Genomic DNA, 17,816 nt, shown 5'->3' with positions numbered 1-17,816 from the left:
CTACCTTGTTTTTGCATGAAAAGTTCATATTTAGGCTTGGGATTTTTTTGTTCTTCCACATTTAAGGGAAAACATTTATTTTTCTGAATCAAGAGCAATAAGCACTGGTGAAAGTTTGTTCTGAGTTGGGCTTTTTTGGTAGTCTCATTTTTCGAAAGACACTGTTAGACATTACTATCTCTAAAGAATCATTTTACAGGAATGTTTCATTAAACATTGCATCTAGACAGTTGAAGAGGTCTATTTCACAAAATTCTGTGGGTAGCATTAAAGACTTATGTTTTTTTTCATGAAGTATGTTACAAAGCATACTTTCTTATCATTGGTATGCTAAAAAGTACATGAATTGCAGTTTTTGCTTTGCTCAAATATTGGACTGGGTTTTAAAAGAAAATAAAATTTGAAAGCTGGATAGTATTAAATCTTCCTAATAAGCAAGTCTCTCTTCCACTTAATTTGTGCTTTTGTTGTGGCTAACAAATAATTTGTTGTATGGGTTTTTCTGTACACCATTGATAGAATATATAAGCTTGTCATCCTAGTGTGCTGGAAATGCTACACTCAAATCAAGTGTTCCTTTCTGGTTTTGTATATCCTCACCTGCTCCTCACTGTAAATCATTGAGATGTCAAGAGCAGTGATTAATTAAGCTGCACGTGCAAGTGCTTTTTTTCACCTGTCAAGTAGGAAGAAAACTTACTATAGTGAATTGTGTGATGCTGTTTAATTCATTTCTTTTTATTCCAAACTCTGAAGTTTGCAGAAATATTTTACAGTCTAATTTTCATTAACATTTCTGTATTGATAATATGATGTGATTTGGGAACTATATCCCAGATTATACTATAGGAAGGATTATATTTAAGGCTCTGGGAAGATAAATAATCGTGGTCTTGAGGCTGCATGTATTTTTATTTCATGCTAGTCAAATGATTTTAAACTGTGTTATTTATGTAAACCAATTAATAGTACATAACTACCTATCGATTTCTTATTTATATGTATAATTTGTAATACAGATGTAGTTTTATTGGAATTTGAAAAGCTTGGATGTTTTTCACAGTCTTTGGGGCAAACAAATTAAATTGTATAGTGATCTTAATCTATTATTACAAGGTCCTGGAAAGGAAGATTACAAGGTAGATTCAGGTTTTGAATCAGTTTTGCCATTGGTTTAGCAGCGGGTGGGCAGGCAGATGCCTGCTCAGAGTAGAACCTATTGCCATTTTTCACCATTGATAGAGTAGCCTTTCAGAGTCAATGAGCTCTGTCAATGTGAGCTTGTCAAGGCTACAACTTCATAGACCTGAGAGGCGGTTTGAGAGGTCAGCCCTTTTCAGGTTTGCTGTGATGCAAATGAACTTTAATGCTTAAACAACTATTGGAATTTTTATGTCTGCTCCTTGTTCTTTTTTCTTCACAAAGTCATTGACGAGACATTCAGTGCTTTTTAAATTGGAAGTTGCATTGTGCTAAAGACCTAGTACAGATTTACGGAGGGCTGAAAGCAGTTAGATCATGTTCTTTTCATGGTGCGATTAGAATCAAATCGATTTCCCTACAGCCTTCAGCATTCAGATGGCAATTTTAACAAAGCTTGGGGGCTAGACAAGGGACAAAACGACTGAACTGAATGTTAATTACACTCTGCAGCCTTATTTTCTTTTGATTTGGAGCTGACTGGCAACTAAATTAACAAAAGTGTGACCATAACTGCTGCCCTATTTTCATTTAAAAGGAGAGCAGACTCTAAAAGGCTATCTTTACAAAGAAACAAGTGAGGTCTACTGATTATTGTTAAAGGGCACTGTCTTTAAAAACATAATAATAAGAATAACCCCAAAAATACTCAATTTCCAATTGATGTGATAAAATAGTCACTGGCACATCCACCTTCTGATAATTCCCTGACTTGTACTTTTTGAAATAAAACATAATAAAAAGTTCAGTGTAATGAGTACACATAGATAGCAATGATCTAATTTTTAATCATGTGACCACAATACATACTTAGATGTGTTTCCCCACAACCGCATCAGTATAAAACTAGAGACAAACTGGTGTTTGAAAACACCAGTTAATATTTGAGAGGAAATTAATAAATTTTTGTCTAATTTTTATTTTACTCCTTGTTTCTCATGACAACATTTAGTTTGATTTGTTAAGGTTCATTTACAGTACTAGTATTTTGTAGTAATAACAGCAAGATGCTCTCTCATCCTTTCCCCTCACCCCTCTCCACCTTGTAAGGAAGCTGCAGCTGCACTAAGTTGTATTTGATCCTTGTCATTGCTGCGTCCTTTTGCACCTGCAGCTCTGTTGGTCTCATCTTAACACCTGGCACCATGAATTATCCTCTTTTTATTCACAATCTGTAGCAAATCTCATTTAGAGCTAAGCAATATATATTCTGGCAGTCAAATGACTATAAATGTCAGTATGTGTTTCTCAAATGTAAATATAACTGAATAGTTATACTCAAAATGCTGTGAAACTTTACAGCACAGAATGTCCTTTACTTCTAGCATACATAATCTTAAAAAGCTGCGCAGAACAGCTTTCAGGATTCCCTGTCTGAAGTGTCAAGTGTGGACAGTACTTGCAGTACTGTCAGGCAGTAAACCTTTGCTTTAGAATCCTAAATATTGGGTTTGTTCTTTATAAAAATCACATGAATTTGTGCAATTTACTGTAAATTCTGCATTTGTTTTTTCGGTCTCTAAATCTGGATGTAGATGTAACAAATTTCTCGTTTAGAGTATTGTGTGTTTGTACTTGACTTCCAGCACTGCAAAATAGCTTGCAACATTTTTGAGTTTAGCTGCTGACCTTAGTCAGTGCACTTAGACCACTGATACTGAGGGAGCAGTGTTCCTGCTTTTTATACTTGGATCACTTCAAAATTTCTGCGATTTTAAAGTTATAACTGCCATAAGAACCAGACAGCATGTATATCAACAGTTTTTGTTCCAAAGTGGTTGAAAATAATTATGTGACTGTCATAAAAAGTTGTTTCTGTTCTAGATACTATTTAATAATGGAGAAGTTCTGATAGTACTGCAGACCACCCTGTACTCAGTCACTGTCCCGTACCTCTCTCCTTTTCACACAAAAGCAGCTGCAAAACAAAGTTTTTCTAAAACCAGTCAAGAGTAAAATTCTTTCTCATTTGTCTTCCAGACACGAAGATCGATTGAGAAGTTATTAGAATGGGAAAACAATAGGTTATACCACAAGGTGAGTGCCGCAGGGAGCAGCTTCGTACTGTTGGAGTTTGAATTGCACAGTATGGAAACAGATGCTTTTGTTGAACGAAAAATATGAAAGGTGGACAAATGGGCTAGTCTGTGTGCTGCAATAAAATACAGCTCATTTTTCTTCTTTTTCTTTCCTCCTTGTCTAGCTGTGCTTGCATTGGAGACTAAGCAAAAGGAAATGTGAAACGAATAACATGATGGAATATGTAAGTTAAAGGGCTGTTTTGTGAGTTTCTCTATTAAATGATCATTTATTTTGCTTCTGATCTTATTCTTTTCATGATTATTAATCAGTAAAGGTGTCAGGAGCTTAATCGCCTGAGTGCAAGGATTTTCTACGGTTCACAGATGCATGGTTTCATGTGCAGGACTGATTTATAAAGTTATGAAAGACTTGAAAACAAGGCTTCACTGTGTTCTGAAAAATAATAAATTAATTGCCAAGATAAAATAGCTTGAACATGTGCTGATGGAGTGTGAAATTTTAGATGCTGTATAAAGAATAACCACAACTTTGGTTACGCAGCAAGTCAGATATGGCTATTTTATATAATGCTAATCAAGTCTAAAAGTATGGAAGAAGACCTTTCAACTAAGCTGTTGGAGCTTAAGAAACCTTTTTAGATTTTAACTGCCCCTTACCTCAACTATCTTAAAAGCATCTTTATCTCCAATTGGTGTCACTAAAATATTTTTAAGTCAGTCTCTGGAGTTTTAATTCAGCCTTTGGCTGAGACTCCATAAACCCTTCTTGGAAATACACAGTGAGAAGTTATATGTGGTTTAAAATGACTGATGTCCAGTATGGGATTTCAGTTTGTTTAACTTGCAACTTTCTTGTTCTTTTTTTAGGTGCTTTTCTTATTTTCATTTTCAGAATGTCTTGGAAGTACATAGGATAGGATGAAATTAAGCTGCTAAAATATGAGAAACATCAGAATTTCCATAATTTCTTTTAATGCTTTAGGAACTGGGCGATAGGAAGGTTAACTTTTTAAAAATTAAGATTAGTTTTTGAGAAATATCTACTGTGTTAGTTGTAATTGATTTGTGATCTTCCATTACACAGTACTCCATCTATTCTTTGAAATAACAAAGCTATAATGCATATTAAAACTTCAAAGTTTATTAAACAGTTCAAAATTATATTAAAATTATCTTTATGTTTTAGTCTTCCCCTTTTTCCTGTTTCTGCATTAGATCTTATTTCTAGCCTGAAATATAAGATCTTAAACATGTTTTTTTTCAGAATGACTCTATTCAGTTCTCTGAATAAGTACATTTTTTAACATCTATTCTACCAAATTTTTTGGGTTAGATGCATGAGTGTGACTGAAAACAGAATAAATCAAATTTCAGAAAGTAGACTTAAGCTTTACCTAAGTGGTTCTTATTTTCCTGAAAACTTTGTTTTTCCACAGGAAACACTGTCAAAGCCAGTGGTTTCAGATTCAATTGAAAAAAACACAATGCAAGTTTATAAATACTGTGGCCCACCAGTGTTTACAGATGAATATTCATTTTATTAAATATAATTTATAATCAGTTGACCTGTTTACATTAATAGTATATATGCATGCACATACAGTTTTATGAGATAAAGGTCAAAGATTTTATTTTCATATGTGAAACATCTGGTATTATCTCTGGATATACTTAGTGAGAAAATTTTTACAAAACCTCACTGTACTGTTTTCTCATTTTCAGTGAACTGATTTGCTAGTCTCTTTAAAAACTGCCCTAATTGTGTTCATGATTTAATTTTAAATAATAAATACTTATCCTCAATTCTTTTTCAAAACAGATGATTGAAATTAGATTCTTTCACCCAAAACTTGGTGCTCTGCTGAATTTGAAATTTTCACTGTTGTAAATGCTAAATTAAATAAATAATTCTAGAAATTAAGAAAGACAAGATAATCTTACATCTTTGGCATAAACAGAGTGTTCCAGCTTTACTTCTTGCTCCCTTCTTGAAACCTTGCCTGAATATCAGAAGCCCTGGTATCTCTGCAGAATCCAGTGGTTGACTAACATCACTGATCAATAGATTTTGAGCAGTTTGCATCACTTCTGAAAATAAGTCCCTTCTGAATCTCTCAAAAAATAAATTTGTACACCTGATTTCAGTATACATTACTTCTAATGTGTTTGCCTTAGAAATAAAATCAGAGACTCATTTATTTGCTGATGTTTGGTACACTATCAGAGATAGTGTATACTTGCTAAGCAGCTAAGTGGTGTTCTTCTTTATAATCAAAAATATTCAGAAATAATTTTTAACTTTTATAAAGGTGAGTCCCCCTTACAAGTAAATAAAATCCTTAGTTATGTTACTAGATGCATTTATTTCTTTATGAATCAGATCATGCTGCTGTGTTATGACTCTCTCTCTGAAGAAAGAAGATGCACAAGTGAACATTTTCTTTAAGCTTCCTATTTAAAGGAGGATAAATACTTGGATTGTGTTCTGGAGCAGACCCTATTATGTACTTAGCTCAGAAACACATAGTTTTAATTTGAATCAAGACCATGAGAATAATCATGCAAAAGCATTAGTCAAGTTCTTGACTAATCACATTTGTAGATATGGGAACTTTGCAAAAGTTGGTACACTTTTCTATACAGGTATTAAACTATTAACATGATTTAGAATCCTGTATTAAGTGGAAATAATTCTGAAGTAAATGGAATTGCCTGTGTAATTGAAAATTAACTTTTTATGCATTGTGCCTTCTGGATTTTTTTTTTATTTTTTTCAAATGAATGCATTTATCTCTTTCATAATTTTTTCCCAATAAAGGAAACGAATTATGTTAAGGAATTTTGTGTAGTAGCTTACTTCAGTTCATTTTCGTATGTTACGTGTCAGTAGGCAAGCTTATTCAATTGAATTTGATTCTTTAAGAGTTTGGAGTTTCTACTGATGACCCCAAAACAATTAACATGCATGACTTTTCTAATGGTCTCCTACCTAAGACAAGCTCTGTGATCTTTGATTTTTGTCACAACTTGATATACTAAAAAAAAAAGGAATATGAATTATTATTGTGATAAATAATAGGATTGCTACCATCTTTAATATGTATTTGTTTTCTTTTTATACAGGTCATCCTTATAGAATTTTTACCAAAGACACCAATTTTTCGACCAGATTAGCATTTGATTTATTTATAGAGACTTATTCAAGTATGTTGTCTTTCCAATGGTGCCTTGCTTGGTGCTCTCCTGGTAGTGACATAGCATTGGTTCTACAGAGTCTTGTGGTGTTTTCATTCTTTTTTTTTTTGTTTCATTGGTTGTTTTTTTGGTTTTGTTTTTTTTATAAGAACATGTTCTAAGTGCATTTAGTCAAACTCTGCTGATTTCACACAGGTGTTAATTACTACTTAAGTTATTTTTACTTTTGCTACTTCTGTTTATTAACGTATCTTGATTTTCAAAGAGTCTTTTATATGTGTGCGCGCGTGTGTACATATATATATATTACCATAAATACACAGCTGAAAATTATATACAAGTGAACAGGTATTTTTTTATCCCAATATGACACAACTGATTGACTGTACATTGTGTAGGTCCTTTGAGTTATTCATTTACATGCTGAAGTTCCTTCTAAGATATTCCTAAACTTCTGTCAGTGACTAGTCAATTGTAAATATTTTTATTTCTTCTTGGGATATTGGCTAGTCTCTTCCAGCGAAAGGAGATAAAGTTCTTTTTGAAACTGCTTTTTGGAACCCAAATGCCATTGCATTAGTAGAAATCTCTGTGCTTTTCATGAAGAAGTCCTGTCAGCTGGTTCTGAAAAAGTTCGGCTTTGAAAGTTAAAAAGAAGCAGCAAAATGGAATTATTTTGCTTGGATTAGAAGACTCACTGAGAGAATTGCATGCATCTGGTTAGTAGAACTCAAGATCACAAAGATATATTAGTATTGCATTTTATACTGTACGTGTTTTAATTCAGTCTAATGCCATGTATCAGCTTTATTCCTACTGTTTACCAGAACCTGTACACAGGGGTGCAGAAGGACTTGTTTTACTAAAACTTATTGTCCAAGAGGACCTTTCAGGGTTTTTTTCGTTTATTTTAAAACTACATAAGCAGAAAAAGTTATTGAAGTATTCTTGAACAGTAGAGTTCCAGATGCAAAGGCCATTTAATAATCAAAGCAGGGTACACTGGGCAACAGCGGGATTTTAAATGTGTTAGACAGTTATTTATTACACCCTTTTCTTTTGCTCATTTTGGTTTACAAAGCTTATTTTCTGTGCAAGTATAAGACTTTTTTTAACTGGATATATGATGTATGCTTGGGTCAGGCTGGTTGTGTTTTGTTTCTTATGCTTATACTTTAGTTGTTCATATCTTCACAAAAGGTTTTGGTTTTTTTAATTGCAACTCTCGTATTTCAGAATTTGCTCTAGATACATAAAATTACTGTACATGAACGCTGATGTAAGTTAAGAACATGTTCCTTGTACAGTTGTGGTAGCAAGCAATAATGTGAATATATGAAAAAACAGATATACTCTGCTTAATATTTGTATGAATGAAAAGTTGATACCACTACAAGAATAGTCTTCTCTTTTTAATCTTTTAAATACAGGTACCTTGATGCTGTGAACTATTTTTCTATGTCTTCAAGATATTTATTCTCTGTAAAATATTCTCTAGTGAGTATTATATTCCTGAATTGTTCATAGTAGGAGTGGTCTAGAAAGTTTTAAGTTTTCTTAAATCTAAGCCTTCTGTATCTGTTCCCAAAACTCGTCCTTTGCTCAGCTTTCATCTGTGGATTCCTGCTGTTCACTTTGAAAATAGCTCAGCTATGCTTTTCATACGAGCCTACAAGTGTGTTTCTTTGACATGACAGAACATGATTTTTAATTAACAAATCCCAATTTCGTGCTTCCTCGGTCTTCTGGGTGCCACAATGGTCTCTCTCCAAAGTAAATGTTTATAATTTTCTAAAAATCAATTTCAACCTGTTCTTTAATACGAATCTGGGTCTGCAACGCTTCTCCTCTTGCCCAGAAGTATTAATTATAACCTCAAACTAGTTTTTAGCCTGTAAGGGAGGCCAGAAACATAACATTGATGGCAGCTGAGACTGGGGAGATTGGAGGTCCAGAGGAGAGGTTGAAATGGAACAGAGGTCATAACTGGTGATAAATTCTGATGACCAGAAATATATATTGATTTCTTTAAGTGTTGATTTTCAATAAAATGAATATTGAATCATATGAAGTCTAGATTTTATCAAGATTTTCAGTTGACTGTACAGATAATTTGTGTCATGGATGCAGTTTTCCACTGGTGTGGAAACCTATCCTTCCACATAGTGTGAAGGGATAGGTTGGATAGGGCTTGTGATACGTTAATAGTAGCGCCACATTCAATGTGAGCTGTTTGCCTTAGTTTACTACCCAAACTTTCCATGCTACATTCTGTGGCACCACAGATACCTTGCCAGCAGCACCCAAACCCACTGACAGTAAAGCTGCTTTAGGCACAACAAGTGCTGAAACCAGAGCAGTGAATAGAGTGTGGCATATGAGTTTACAAAGAGTATCTCATTAGTAAAGCTTCCACATAAGTGGTAGTGCTGGTTAAGTTCTTACCTACTTTTAGGTGCATCAGCAGTCATGGGCTTGGTTAGCAGGCATTTCTGTGTTTTAACTATGACTTTCTCTTAAAGAACTCTAGTACAGAGGTCCAGAGCAGAGCTCGGAGCAATTAAAAAGTTAAATCCCTTAGTAAGGAGGCCAGACTAATTCCCTCTAAAAGTATTTCCGATATTGTATTAAAACATTGACTCTGACCTAAAATACAATCAGGAAACTTGAGAAACTGCATATACAGAGAGATGAGTTTTATCTCAAAGATGTTTTTCTCCTGAAGAAGTAGTACACTCACCTAGTAAGAATGTTATAAAACATTCTGATACAATCCTTTTCAATTCATTAATTACAGTTATGGAAATTGAACATGGCAGGAACTTTAGTCACCTGTTTAATGCCTGCGGCAGTTGTCAGGATTTTCCTTTGATGTTGCTTCTGAAATATGAAATCTGTTTACTTTGTGTGCTAGTGAGGAGACATACATTACCTTTTTGTCTATTTGGCAAAGAAAGAAGGTACATAGTTTGAACAGACCAGAAGCTGTAGTAGGACTTCCAGGACACAGCCTACACTTTGCTAAAATAAATATTACATTGTACTAACTTGTTCAGCTTCTTGCAAGTCAGCAATTCCTACAAATAATCTTATCTATTTGAAATTTCCTTTAACAGTAGGAGTTGATATTAATCATTTAGCAAATGATGTTCATTATGCCTGTTTCACCTTTAGCCTGAAGAACTAATGGTGAAGGCATCAATGACTCCCTGTGAAAGCTAATAATTATTTTTAGATAGAGTGGCCTTTAACTGGTGAATAAAGATTTTTTTTTCTGTAGTATAATAGAAATAAATTCTTTTTAATCTTTTAGTGATAGATAGAAATAAGTCCTGAGGGAGAAGGTCTTTCTGTCTGACCCTACATAAATAATTCTGTAGAGCTCATCTATTATTAAATAGCTCTGATTTGAAGTTTATACTGGGATTGGCAAATTTTACCAGAAATGAAAATGTTTGTGGAGATAGGCTACAGGAAGTCAAGTAATTTTTTGGTAATAGCTCAGTAAGGGTAATTTTAATAAACTATTTATGCAAATCCAAAATTTCCCAATATCTAAATATCCAAAATGATACTTAAACTGAAGTAGAATAGATTATAAAATCTTCTTACAGTACTTAGATGTAAATTATAATCTCTAAACGAATTTGTTAAATGGTATTTTTTTGTAACTCCCAAGACCATGGTGTTTAAATGCTCTGTCTCTCATATACAGGCTTACTTAAAAGTCGGGTTTAATTTTTTTTTCTAAAAGTCATTATTTAGCCCTGAAGATTGTAGGGAAGAGCTTTAAAATGCAATTTGTAACTGCTTAGAAGCCAGAAGGAAAGGAAAAAGAACTTTTCTTTATTCCTTTCCCTCCACCCCCCACCCCAAAGTCTTAGTTTTAAATTGGTCTCCTTGTTTTGGAGCCCTAGCTTATGGTTTTTGAGCAGCTGGCAATAATGCAAAGTGCCCACCAAAAAAACCCATTTAAATTCTGAACAATTTAAAGAGATCACTTTAATTAAGAGTCAAAAGATATGTTAAGCAAAGAAAATCCCTGGTTCTTTTAAGTTCTCCCAGCACTGCTACTGAGTAATTAAAAGAAGAATCGTGATGGCCCTACATTAGGTCAAAATCCAGATGATTTTGTGTAAAGGAAATGCTCCATTAGAGAGGTCTCAGAGCCCCAAATGTCTTGGATTCATAGTAGCAATTTATTAAGGGTAAGTGACGCTGGCTAGTTTTGTATCCGTGACTAAAATCATTTATGTTGCTCTTCAGCAACTTTGTTTACGAAAAGAAAGCATTTCAGAAATAAGATCTGTATTCATCACTGCTAATTTGCTGTAATTTCTGTGCTTTTCCCTAAAGCCACATTGCGTTTCCGTCACAAACAGCTACGTGTATGATCGTTATAATGCCTTTAATAGCCATATTGTAGGTAGAAATAATTAACTTCTCAGGGACTAATAGGAAATATGAAAATGGAGTTAATGAGCTGAATGCCTATCTGCATGAAGGCTTACTTTGCAAACATCACTCTAGAAACCTGATTGTAATATGCATGACCATTATGAATGTTATCAATATACAGTTATGAGAGCTTCTTTTACCCTGTATTATTAGGCTGCTGAATGTCAAAGTATGTTGGATAAGGATAAATGAAGGTTTTTCCCTGATTTCGATGGAGTGATTATTTCTAATGGTGCTACCTTCTTAATTCCTGTGTTTATTCTTTGTAAAGTTCTCTTTGAATAGGCTGGGTGAAACAGGGGATACTGACGTAATGAGAAAATAGTGTCGTTCTTCTTAAGGAAGAGAAAAAATTTGAAGGGGAGACGTAGTCTAGAAGCAAAAAAATTTCACTGCTGGAAACATGCATTTATTCTTCATTAGTTACAGATATTCATTTGTGTTGTTTTGTTGGTTACAGAATTTTGCCATTCATTAATTTTTGAACTTTCATCTCTTTGCACACTGATGTTTCAGTTGGTGTGGGCTGAATTAGAGAGTATTTTTTTAAATTTAAAAACATCTGAATCCTTGCATGAAACTTCATTTGCTGACACTTGTGCTGGTGCGTGTATCTCTACCACATGACACCGGGGTAATATATATCCTTTATAAACTACATTTTACTGTTTTCATGGAAGTTGTCCTTTTAAAAAAGAATTCTGCTTTGTTTAGCTCATTAATATTTCATTAAGATTTATTTTCTTGAAAAAGGATTCATAAATGCTTGGCTCCTCAGAATACGACAGACCATTAGGAACAATTTAGTGAGGCAAAAGATGAAACATAGGAATTAGGAGAAGCAACAGCCAAAAGCTTGAGTTTGGAGATTAGGTTTGGAGTTCTCTGAGTACGATGGAAAATAGTTTTGAACTGAATGAATTGGCATTGAATAATGCAAGTTAAGTAAAAGCTAGCAGACCATTTCAGTAATTAGGTAGACTGTGTTAACTTCTATTTTTTTATTTTAATAAGTGTGTTATTAATTTATTTTAGTTATGCTCTAGTCGATAGACAATTCTATTATACAGAATAATAATGCGGAAGGTAAGCTTCTTTTTAAACTCAGTGTCTCTTCATTTGAAATAGCCAGACCAAAACGGAATTGCTGATGAGAGCTGCACAGTAAGTGCAGAACAGGCTTTTCCTAAGCTGGAGCCTGTAATGCATGGCTAATTGTTTCCAAAGAAAATTCTTGACTTGTCCAGACAGCTCCTGTCATGTGACAGTATATCTAAGGCCTACAAGTAGGATCCAGTTAGTACAATTCAAGTTCGTGTGAGTAAGAGAGACTTCTGTAGTTAGTTGTAGCTTTTATGGAGAAGGGAACCATTGACAAATACTCACTTTTCGAAAGCAAATAGTAGATTTTATGATGTTTATTGAAACATACTTTTTTTGTTGCTGTTTTCTCCTAATTTATAACTTCTTCATTGAAAGTTACTTTGCCTTGTGTTGAAAACTAGACTTAGTAGTCAGCTGAAGGTTTTTTTTTGTTACAGTGTTTTACATTTGTGAATCCATTTTTTAAGTCACATTTAGAATTTTTTCAGAAAGTCAGGTATCCTGATGCAATATAATTGATATTTTTAGTGGCTCTATGTTTAAATTGATTTCACTGTACTGATGTAAACATCTAATTCATCCACTCCAAGTGTTTATCTCTGATCCTTTTGTGCTTGCAACAGGCTTCCTGACTTGTTAGGATATGCAGTGTACCTACTGGTTAATATTGTCAATGAACAGTTTGGTTCAGTGAGATAACAAGGAATACAGAGTAGTTCCTGATTTGAAAAGCGTAACTTAGATTCTTGTTTCCATAAAGGATGGAGTATGGCAATCAGAGTAGCAAAGTAATTCCAAACATAAATTTGAAAGAGAATAGTAAGCTGCAAAACGGTGCCTAAATGTTGTGTGCTAAATTAGACCTGTGTAATTCAAGTTGCTTTAAAAAAATTGGCAGAGAATTGCATCAGATTGTGTGCACTTAGGAAAAACCTGTAAAATATATAAAACCGCAATGGTAAATAAGTCAGAAAGGGTGTTGCCTTTCAAGAGGGCAAACTTAAACCCCAGTATTCTGGAGTTAAAAATCCAGTTATGTTAAAAATCCATTTCAGGCAAAAATTATGTAAGCAATAATTTAACCTAGAACTGGATATTAAAGAAGCTGCTATTTACAGAGAGACTTGATGTTAATTTTGCCTGTTGGGCGCATCTCTCCTCTCATAAAGAGTTTAGAAAGATAGGGTTGCTGTGATTTCCACTGTTGTAACATTCCTCTTCAAATATTTTAAGTCTGGGTGAGAGACTGAAAGCTTACAAGACAGTACTGTGTTCACAGGGTGCATTGCTTTGGGAGGAGAAGATAGGAAGAAAAGGACTTTTTTTAAGGCTGCACAATTGTATATATGCGTATTTAAGAGTATTTAACCATGTCTGCTAAATTACTGAAGTTAATCTATTGTTGAATTATAGAATATTATTTAATGCATCAGCATTGTTTTTTCCTGACTTGACCCAGAATTGGAATGGACTCCAGTATAAATTTTTTTTAAAGCATTTCTTAAGTTGTATGTATTATAAACTAATAAAATAATTGTTAATGTATCTACTAAGCCTTGGTGTTTTTCATCTGTGTTGGGAGGGGGAGTGGTAGAGAGTAGAAGAAAAAGACAGAAAAAGCTGAAAAACTCTGGCATATGATTTAACGATCTCCTCTTGTTTCCAGTTGATAGTTTTAGTCTAAATTGGCAGGAGGGGGGAAGAGAGAACAGTTTTGGATAATTTAGGTGACAGTATATGTGACTTCAGGACTGGAGTTACCAAATTACAAGCATTACTTGCCTTAACTGTTTCAAAATGGTTTTTCATTAAGTTTGCATTTGGAATTCTTCAAGCTTTTCAAGCCCTAATGATAGTCGGATTTATTATATGTACTATCATTCTGGTTGAATGGTGATGTTGAAGCTGTTTGTACACTTATTTATATATACACTAATACTCTCAAACAAGATATGCTTTTCATCTAATTGAGGCAGACACCACCTGTTCAGAAAGGAATCAATCCCATCAGTGCAATTCACGTATTTTTAAGATGATCGGATATGAAATGCTGGTTAACCTGAACCTTATGAACAAAAACTAACGCTGCACTCTCCACTGTGCTGACGGCGGCCTTGGCTCTCATCAGTCAGCCGCTTTTTCTTGCACGAAACGTTTTACAGCTCTTTGGTTACCCTAGTATGGAAATCTTGACACCTTCTTTATAATGTGTGTGTGCATAATGTCTATAACATGTACGGGGGGGGGTGTTAGACGTGCACATGTCCCCAAAGTGTGGGTGGGGAGGGGTGCTCCCTCCCGGTGCTGTGAAGCATTCCGGGTGTTGTAATGTGGGCTTGCAAAGCGGTATGATACAATGTTGCTGAGCAGAAAAGCGCACGATAGATTTAATGTAGCCAATTGTGTACTTTTGAAAAAAAGAGTAACTGTTCAGTGTGAGTTAATTTTGGATTTTTTCAGCATCTCTCTTTTAGGCTTTGTGCTGCATTCTTCTGGACAAATGCGTATTCCATGTGGGCCACTGTTCTGCTAAATGCTCTCAGTTCTCCTTTTGCAATCAAGATTATGTTGCTAAGGAGATTTTGCTTTTATTGGTGCCATTGATTTGTGTTAATACGTTTTGAATACCTCTCGGTATTCTTCCGCAGACAAGGCCAAAAGAAAAACTTCCCTGAGTTTCCCGATTTACATCACAAATGGAGCGGTGGTGTAATGAAGCCGATATAAAGTGGGCAGTTGAAAGGGAACCAAAGAAGGGCACTCAAGTGAGAAATGAAGAAATGTGCCGAGAGCGGTCTGCGGGCCGCCTCCGGCCCAGCTGCGGGAGCGGGCCGGGCCCGGCGCCGGGGCAGGGGGACAGCCCGCGCCTCCGGCCGCCCGGACCACCCACTCGCCGCGCCCCGGCCCGCGGATTACCCGTCGCGGGGGCACGGCCCGGCCCCGCCCGGCTCCCCGCGGCCGCAGGCGCGGGGAAGCGGCGGGAGAGCGAGCTCTGTGGAGCTGCGGGAGCGCGGCCTTGGCCTCTGCAGCGCTGCCCTCACCGCCCGCCCCTGCCGTGCCCTCCGGGCCGGGCCCCTCGAGTGGTACCCCGTCTCCCCGCGGCTTTCGGATGGGGCACAAAGAGGCAGAGGGACCCGCTTTATCGAGGCACCGCTGTAGCCAGGCTGTGCTGAGTCTGCGCTCGGCCGCGCTGGCTTTGTGGTGCCCTCGGCGAGGTGGGGCTGTCTAGGCACTGCTTTATCCCTCTGAGCGTGCCTGCCCTTTAAAAACAAACAGACCAACACCACCACTCCAAAAAAGCAACCCCACCAAACAAATAAGCAAAACAAGCCTCAAACTGAACCTAACAGTTTAAAATAAAAGTACTAAAGAAACCCCAACCTCTAACCTTGTGTTCATGATTGCTCCACTGAAGGCAAGCCCCAGGAGGACATCAGGCCTCCTGCCTTCATGGACAAGGAAGGCTCTCCCTTGCTCTCTCTGGCTCTTCCACATTAAAACAATGAGCTCCTAAAAGACTCAAAGACCTGGTACTTCTTTTATGTGAAAAAATTATTCAGAGAACATTCACACCAAAAAGCCAAAGAGCATTCCCATGTTCCAGGGTTTGCTGTCACAGAGATCTGCCTGCGGTGTTCAAAACCCCTGCCCCCTGCTTTGCTTTGGGATGGCACAAAGAGGACCTGTGTCTGTGTCCACAAACAAGGAGCAATGTATGTACTTGCAAAGCACAGGAGTGGTTGCACTGCAGGTATTCAGAGATGAAGACTTCTGTTGTGCAGCCCCCCAGGTGACGTAGGAAGCAGTTGGAGCCCTGTGCCATGTGCTGGTGAATGAGCTGGGATGGTGACTGGTTTCAGGCACCTTGTTTATGTTTTGGTGACCCAAAGTCACAGCATGACATGACTTCTGATCCAAAGGAGCAAATGTGGTTTATATATGGAAGTGCTCTACCTTTTGCATCGGAAGTAGCAGTCTCCTTTATGTTGTATATTGCTTGCTGCAAAAACGTCCCATTGCATTTATGTAGGCTCAGCTTGCTTCTTTGCATTGGTCAAGCCAGAGGTCGTTGTTCTTAGGCTATTGATCATATTATATGTAGAATAAACTTTATGTCTTCTACTCTTGCTCTCTGCAATATTAAGACTCTGCCAGAAGGTTGGAAACTCAGGCTTGCTGAAAGGGTGGGAGGAGAAGAAGAACTCAACCTCTTTACTCATTTTTGAGGGGACCTCTGGAGGACTCCATGTTAAGTGACTTTTTCCTATTTGTGCACCTTCGAAGATCTGGATCTTGAGTAATTGTTTAATAAAATGAGAGAAATGCATAAGGATAGCTTATGAATGATGTGAAGATCATTTTAGCAGTGGGTCTTAGGATTTTATGCCATTCTGTTTTAATTTCACAGTTCTAAGTGAAATCCTTCATCGTGTTTCAAGAGAGTGTGCCAAAACACATCTTTTAATTTGTTGTTTCATACATTTTCCAATACACTCTGTGCAAAGGTTCTGGTTTTATATGAGATAATGAGTTTTGAGGTTAATGAGGATAAGGCCCAGCATTCCTACTGTATTGTGTGCCATTAGTATACAGTAGAAATAAATTGAGAAGCAGACACTGTTTTAAAATCCTCTTTCATTTAGGCATTTTGTTTAGCATTCAGAACACAGCCACATTACATGATTAGCTGATTTTAATGACTGTCCTCTAATCAGATAAATGGAAGTACGTGGAAAACCTAAAAAGAGAATATTTGTGGAGACAGTCTGTTTACATTGTTACACCTCAGCTAAGAGGATACTTGGCATGTATGATGCAGCTAAGAGAAGAATGTGGAAGGCCAAAGAAACCTTGAAGACAATTGGATCCAGCCTATTCTTTCTCTCCCCACAATGCAAGCTCTGATGACTTGGTATTTTAATTAATGTCAACCCTTACCATCAGCGCTCATGGGAACAATCATTAAACCAACACAAAAACATTTTAAATGGCTGGCAACCTACCAGATACTGAGCTAAGCATTCCCATGGTGGAGTGGATGGTTTCATAGCCAATTCTGCACTGGATTAAATAAGTACTCTAATAGTACTGGCTAGAAAGGCTATTATTTTCATACTAAACAATGCAGTATGGTTTCTAAGTTCTATTTTAAAATGTTTTCATACTTACTTCCCAACACTAGTATCAATGTTATTTATATGGATGTGGTTGAATTTTACTCTTTGTTGTTACTAAAACTTGTTTTTTCTTATTCTTCCCGTTCTTTTTTCTTTGTTTGTTTCCTTGCTGCTAAACCAAAACCATATATATTTTTTTTTCTCCCAGATAATGCACATGATCAGACACAGCCTAAACCAAAATTGGTTTCCAATGTAGCTTAAAAGCTGCTATCCAAGTGAATTTTGAAATTGGACAAGTAATAAATTTTTTTGTATTGTGTTACTTTTGCACGGTAGGATCTGGGTCATGTCTCTAAGTACCTAGTAGGTACTCTGTTGTCCTTACCGCTGCAATGTTTGCTTGCCAAGTGTACTGAGTAGTCTGATCTTTCTTATTCCTCGAAGGACTCTTTCCCTCCTCCCATTTTCTGTGTTTGCTGTTTGCTCAAATTGTTTAAACATGGAGCTCAATGACAGGCTATTAGCGCTGACCGGAGCCACACATAATGTGGCCACATGTTGTGTAAGCTTCACAGCTTGTCTGCTAATTTGCCTCAGGCCTGACCTGAAGTACCCTTACTAGTCTAGCTCTTAGCCCTTCCCCAGCAGAGACAGACACTCATACTAACTCTTATGACACATTGTTGACATCTTTGAT

The 17,816-nt window shown here is 36.3% G+C and overlaps 1 protein-coding gene across 1 annotated transcript in view; it reads left to right on the top strand.

Moving 5' to 3' along the window:
* CHIC2 (cysteine rich hydrophobic domain 2) overlaps window positions 1-13,544 on the top strand; it is a 29,939-nt gene extending 16,395 nt beyond the window's left edge. The window contains exons 4-6 of the mRNA XM_051790394.1: window positions 3,181-3,237; window positions 3,404-3,463; window positions 6,366-13,544. Coding sequence (XP_051646354.1) covers window positions 3,181-3,237; window positions 3,404-3,463; window positions 6,366-6,416 — 168 coding nt within the window. The 3' untranslated portion in view covers window positions 6,417-13,544. The remainder of the gene's footprint in view (window positions 1-3,180; window positions 3,238-3,403; window positions 3,464-6,365) is intronic.
* Window positions 13,545-17,816: the final 4,272 nt, after the last annotated feature.

This window comes from Manacus candei, unplaced genomic scaffold (genome assembly GCF_025592945.1).
Source record: "Manacus candei isolate 608988 ecotype Guabito, Panama unplaced genomic scaffold, ASM2559294v1 h1tg000028l, whole genome shotgun sequence".
NCBI lineage: Eukaryota > Metazoa > Chordata > Aves > Passeriformes > Pipridae > Manacus > Manacus candei.
Note: the sequence above shows the minus strand (reverse complement) of the source record. Positions and strands in the feature narration are given on the sequence as shown.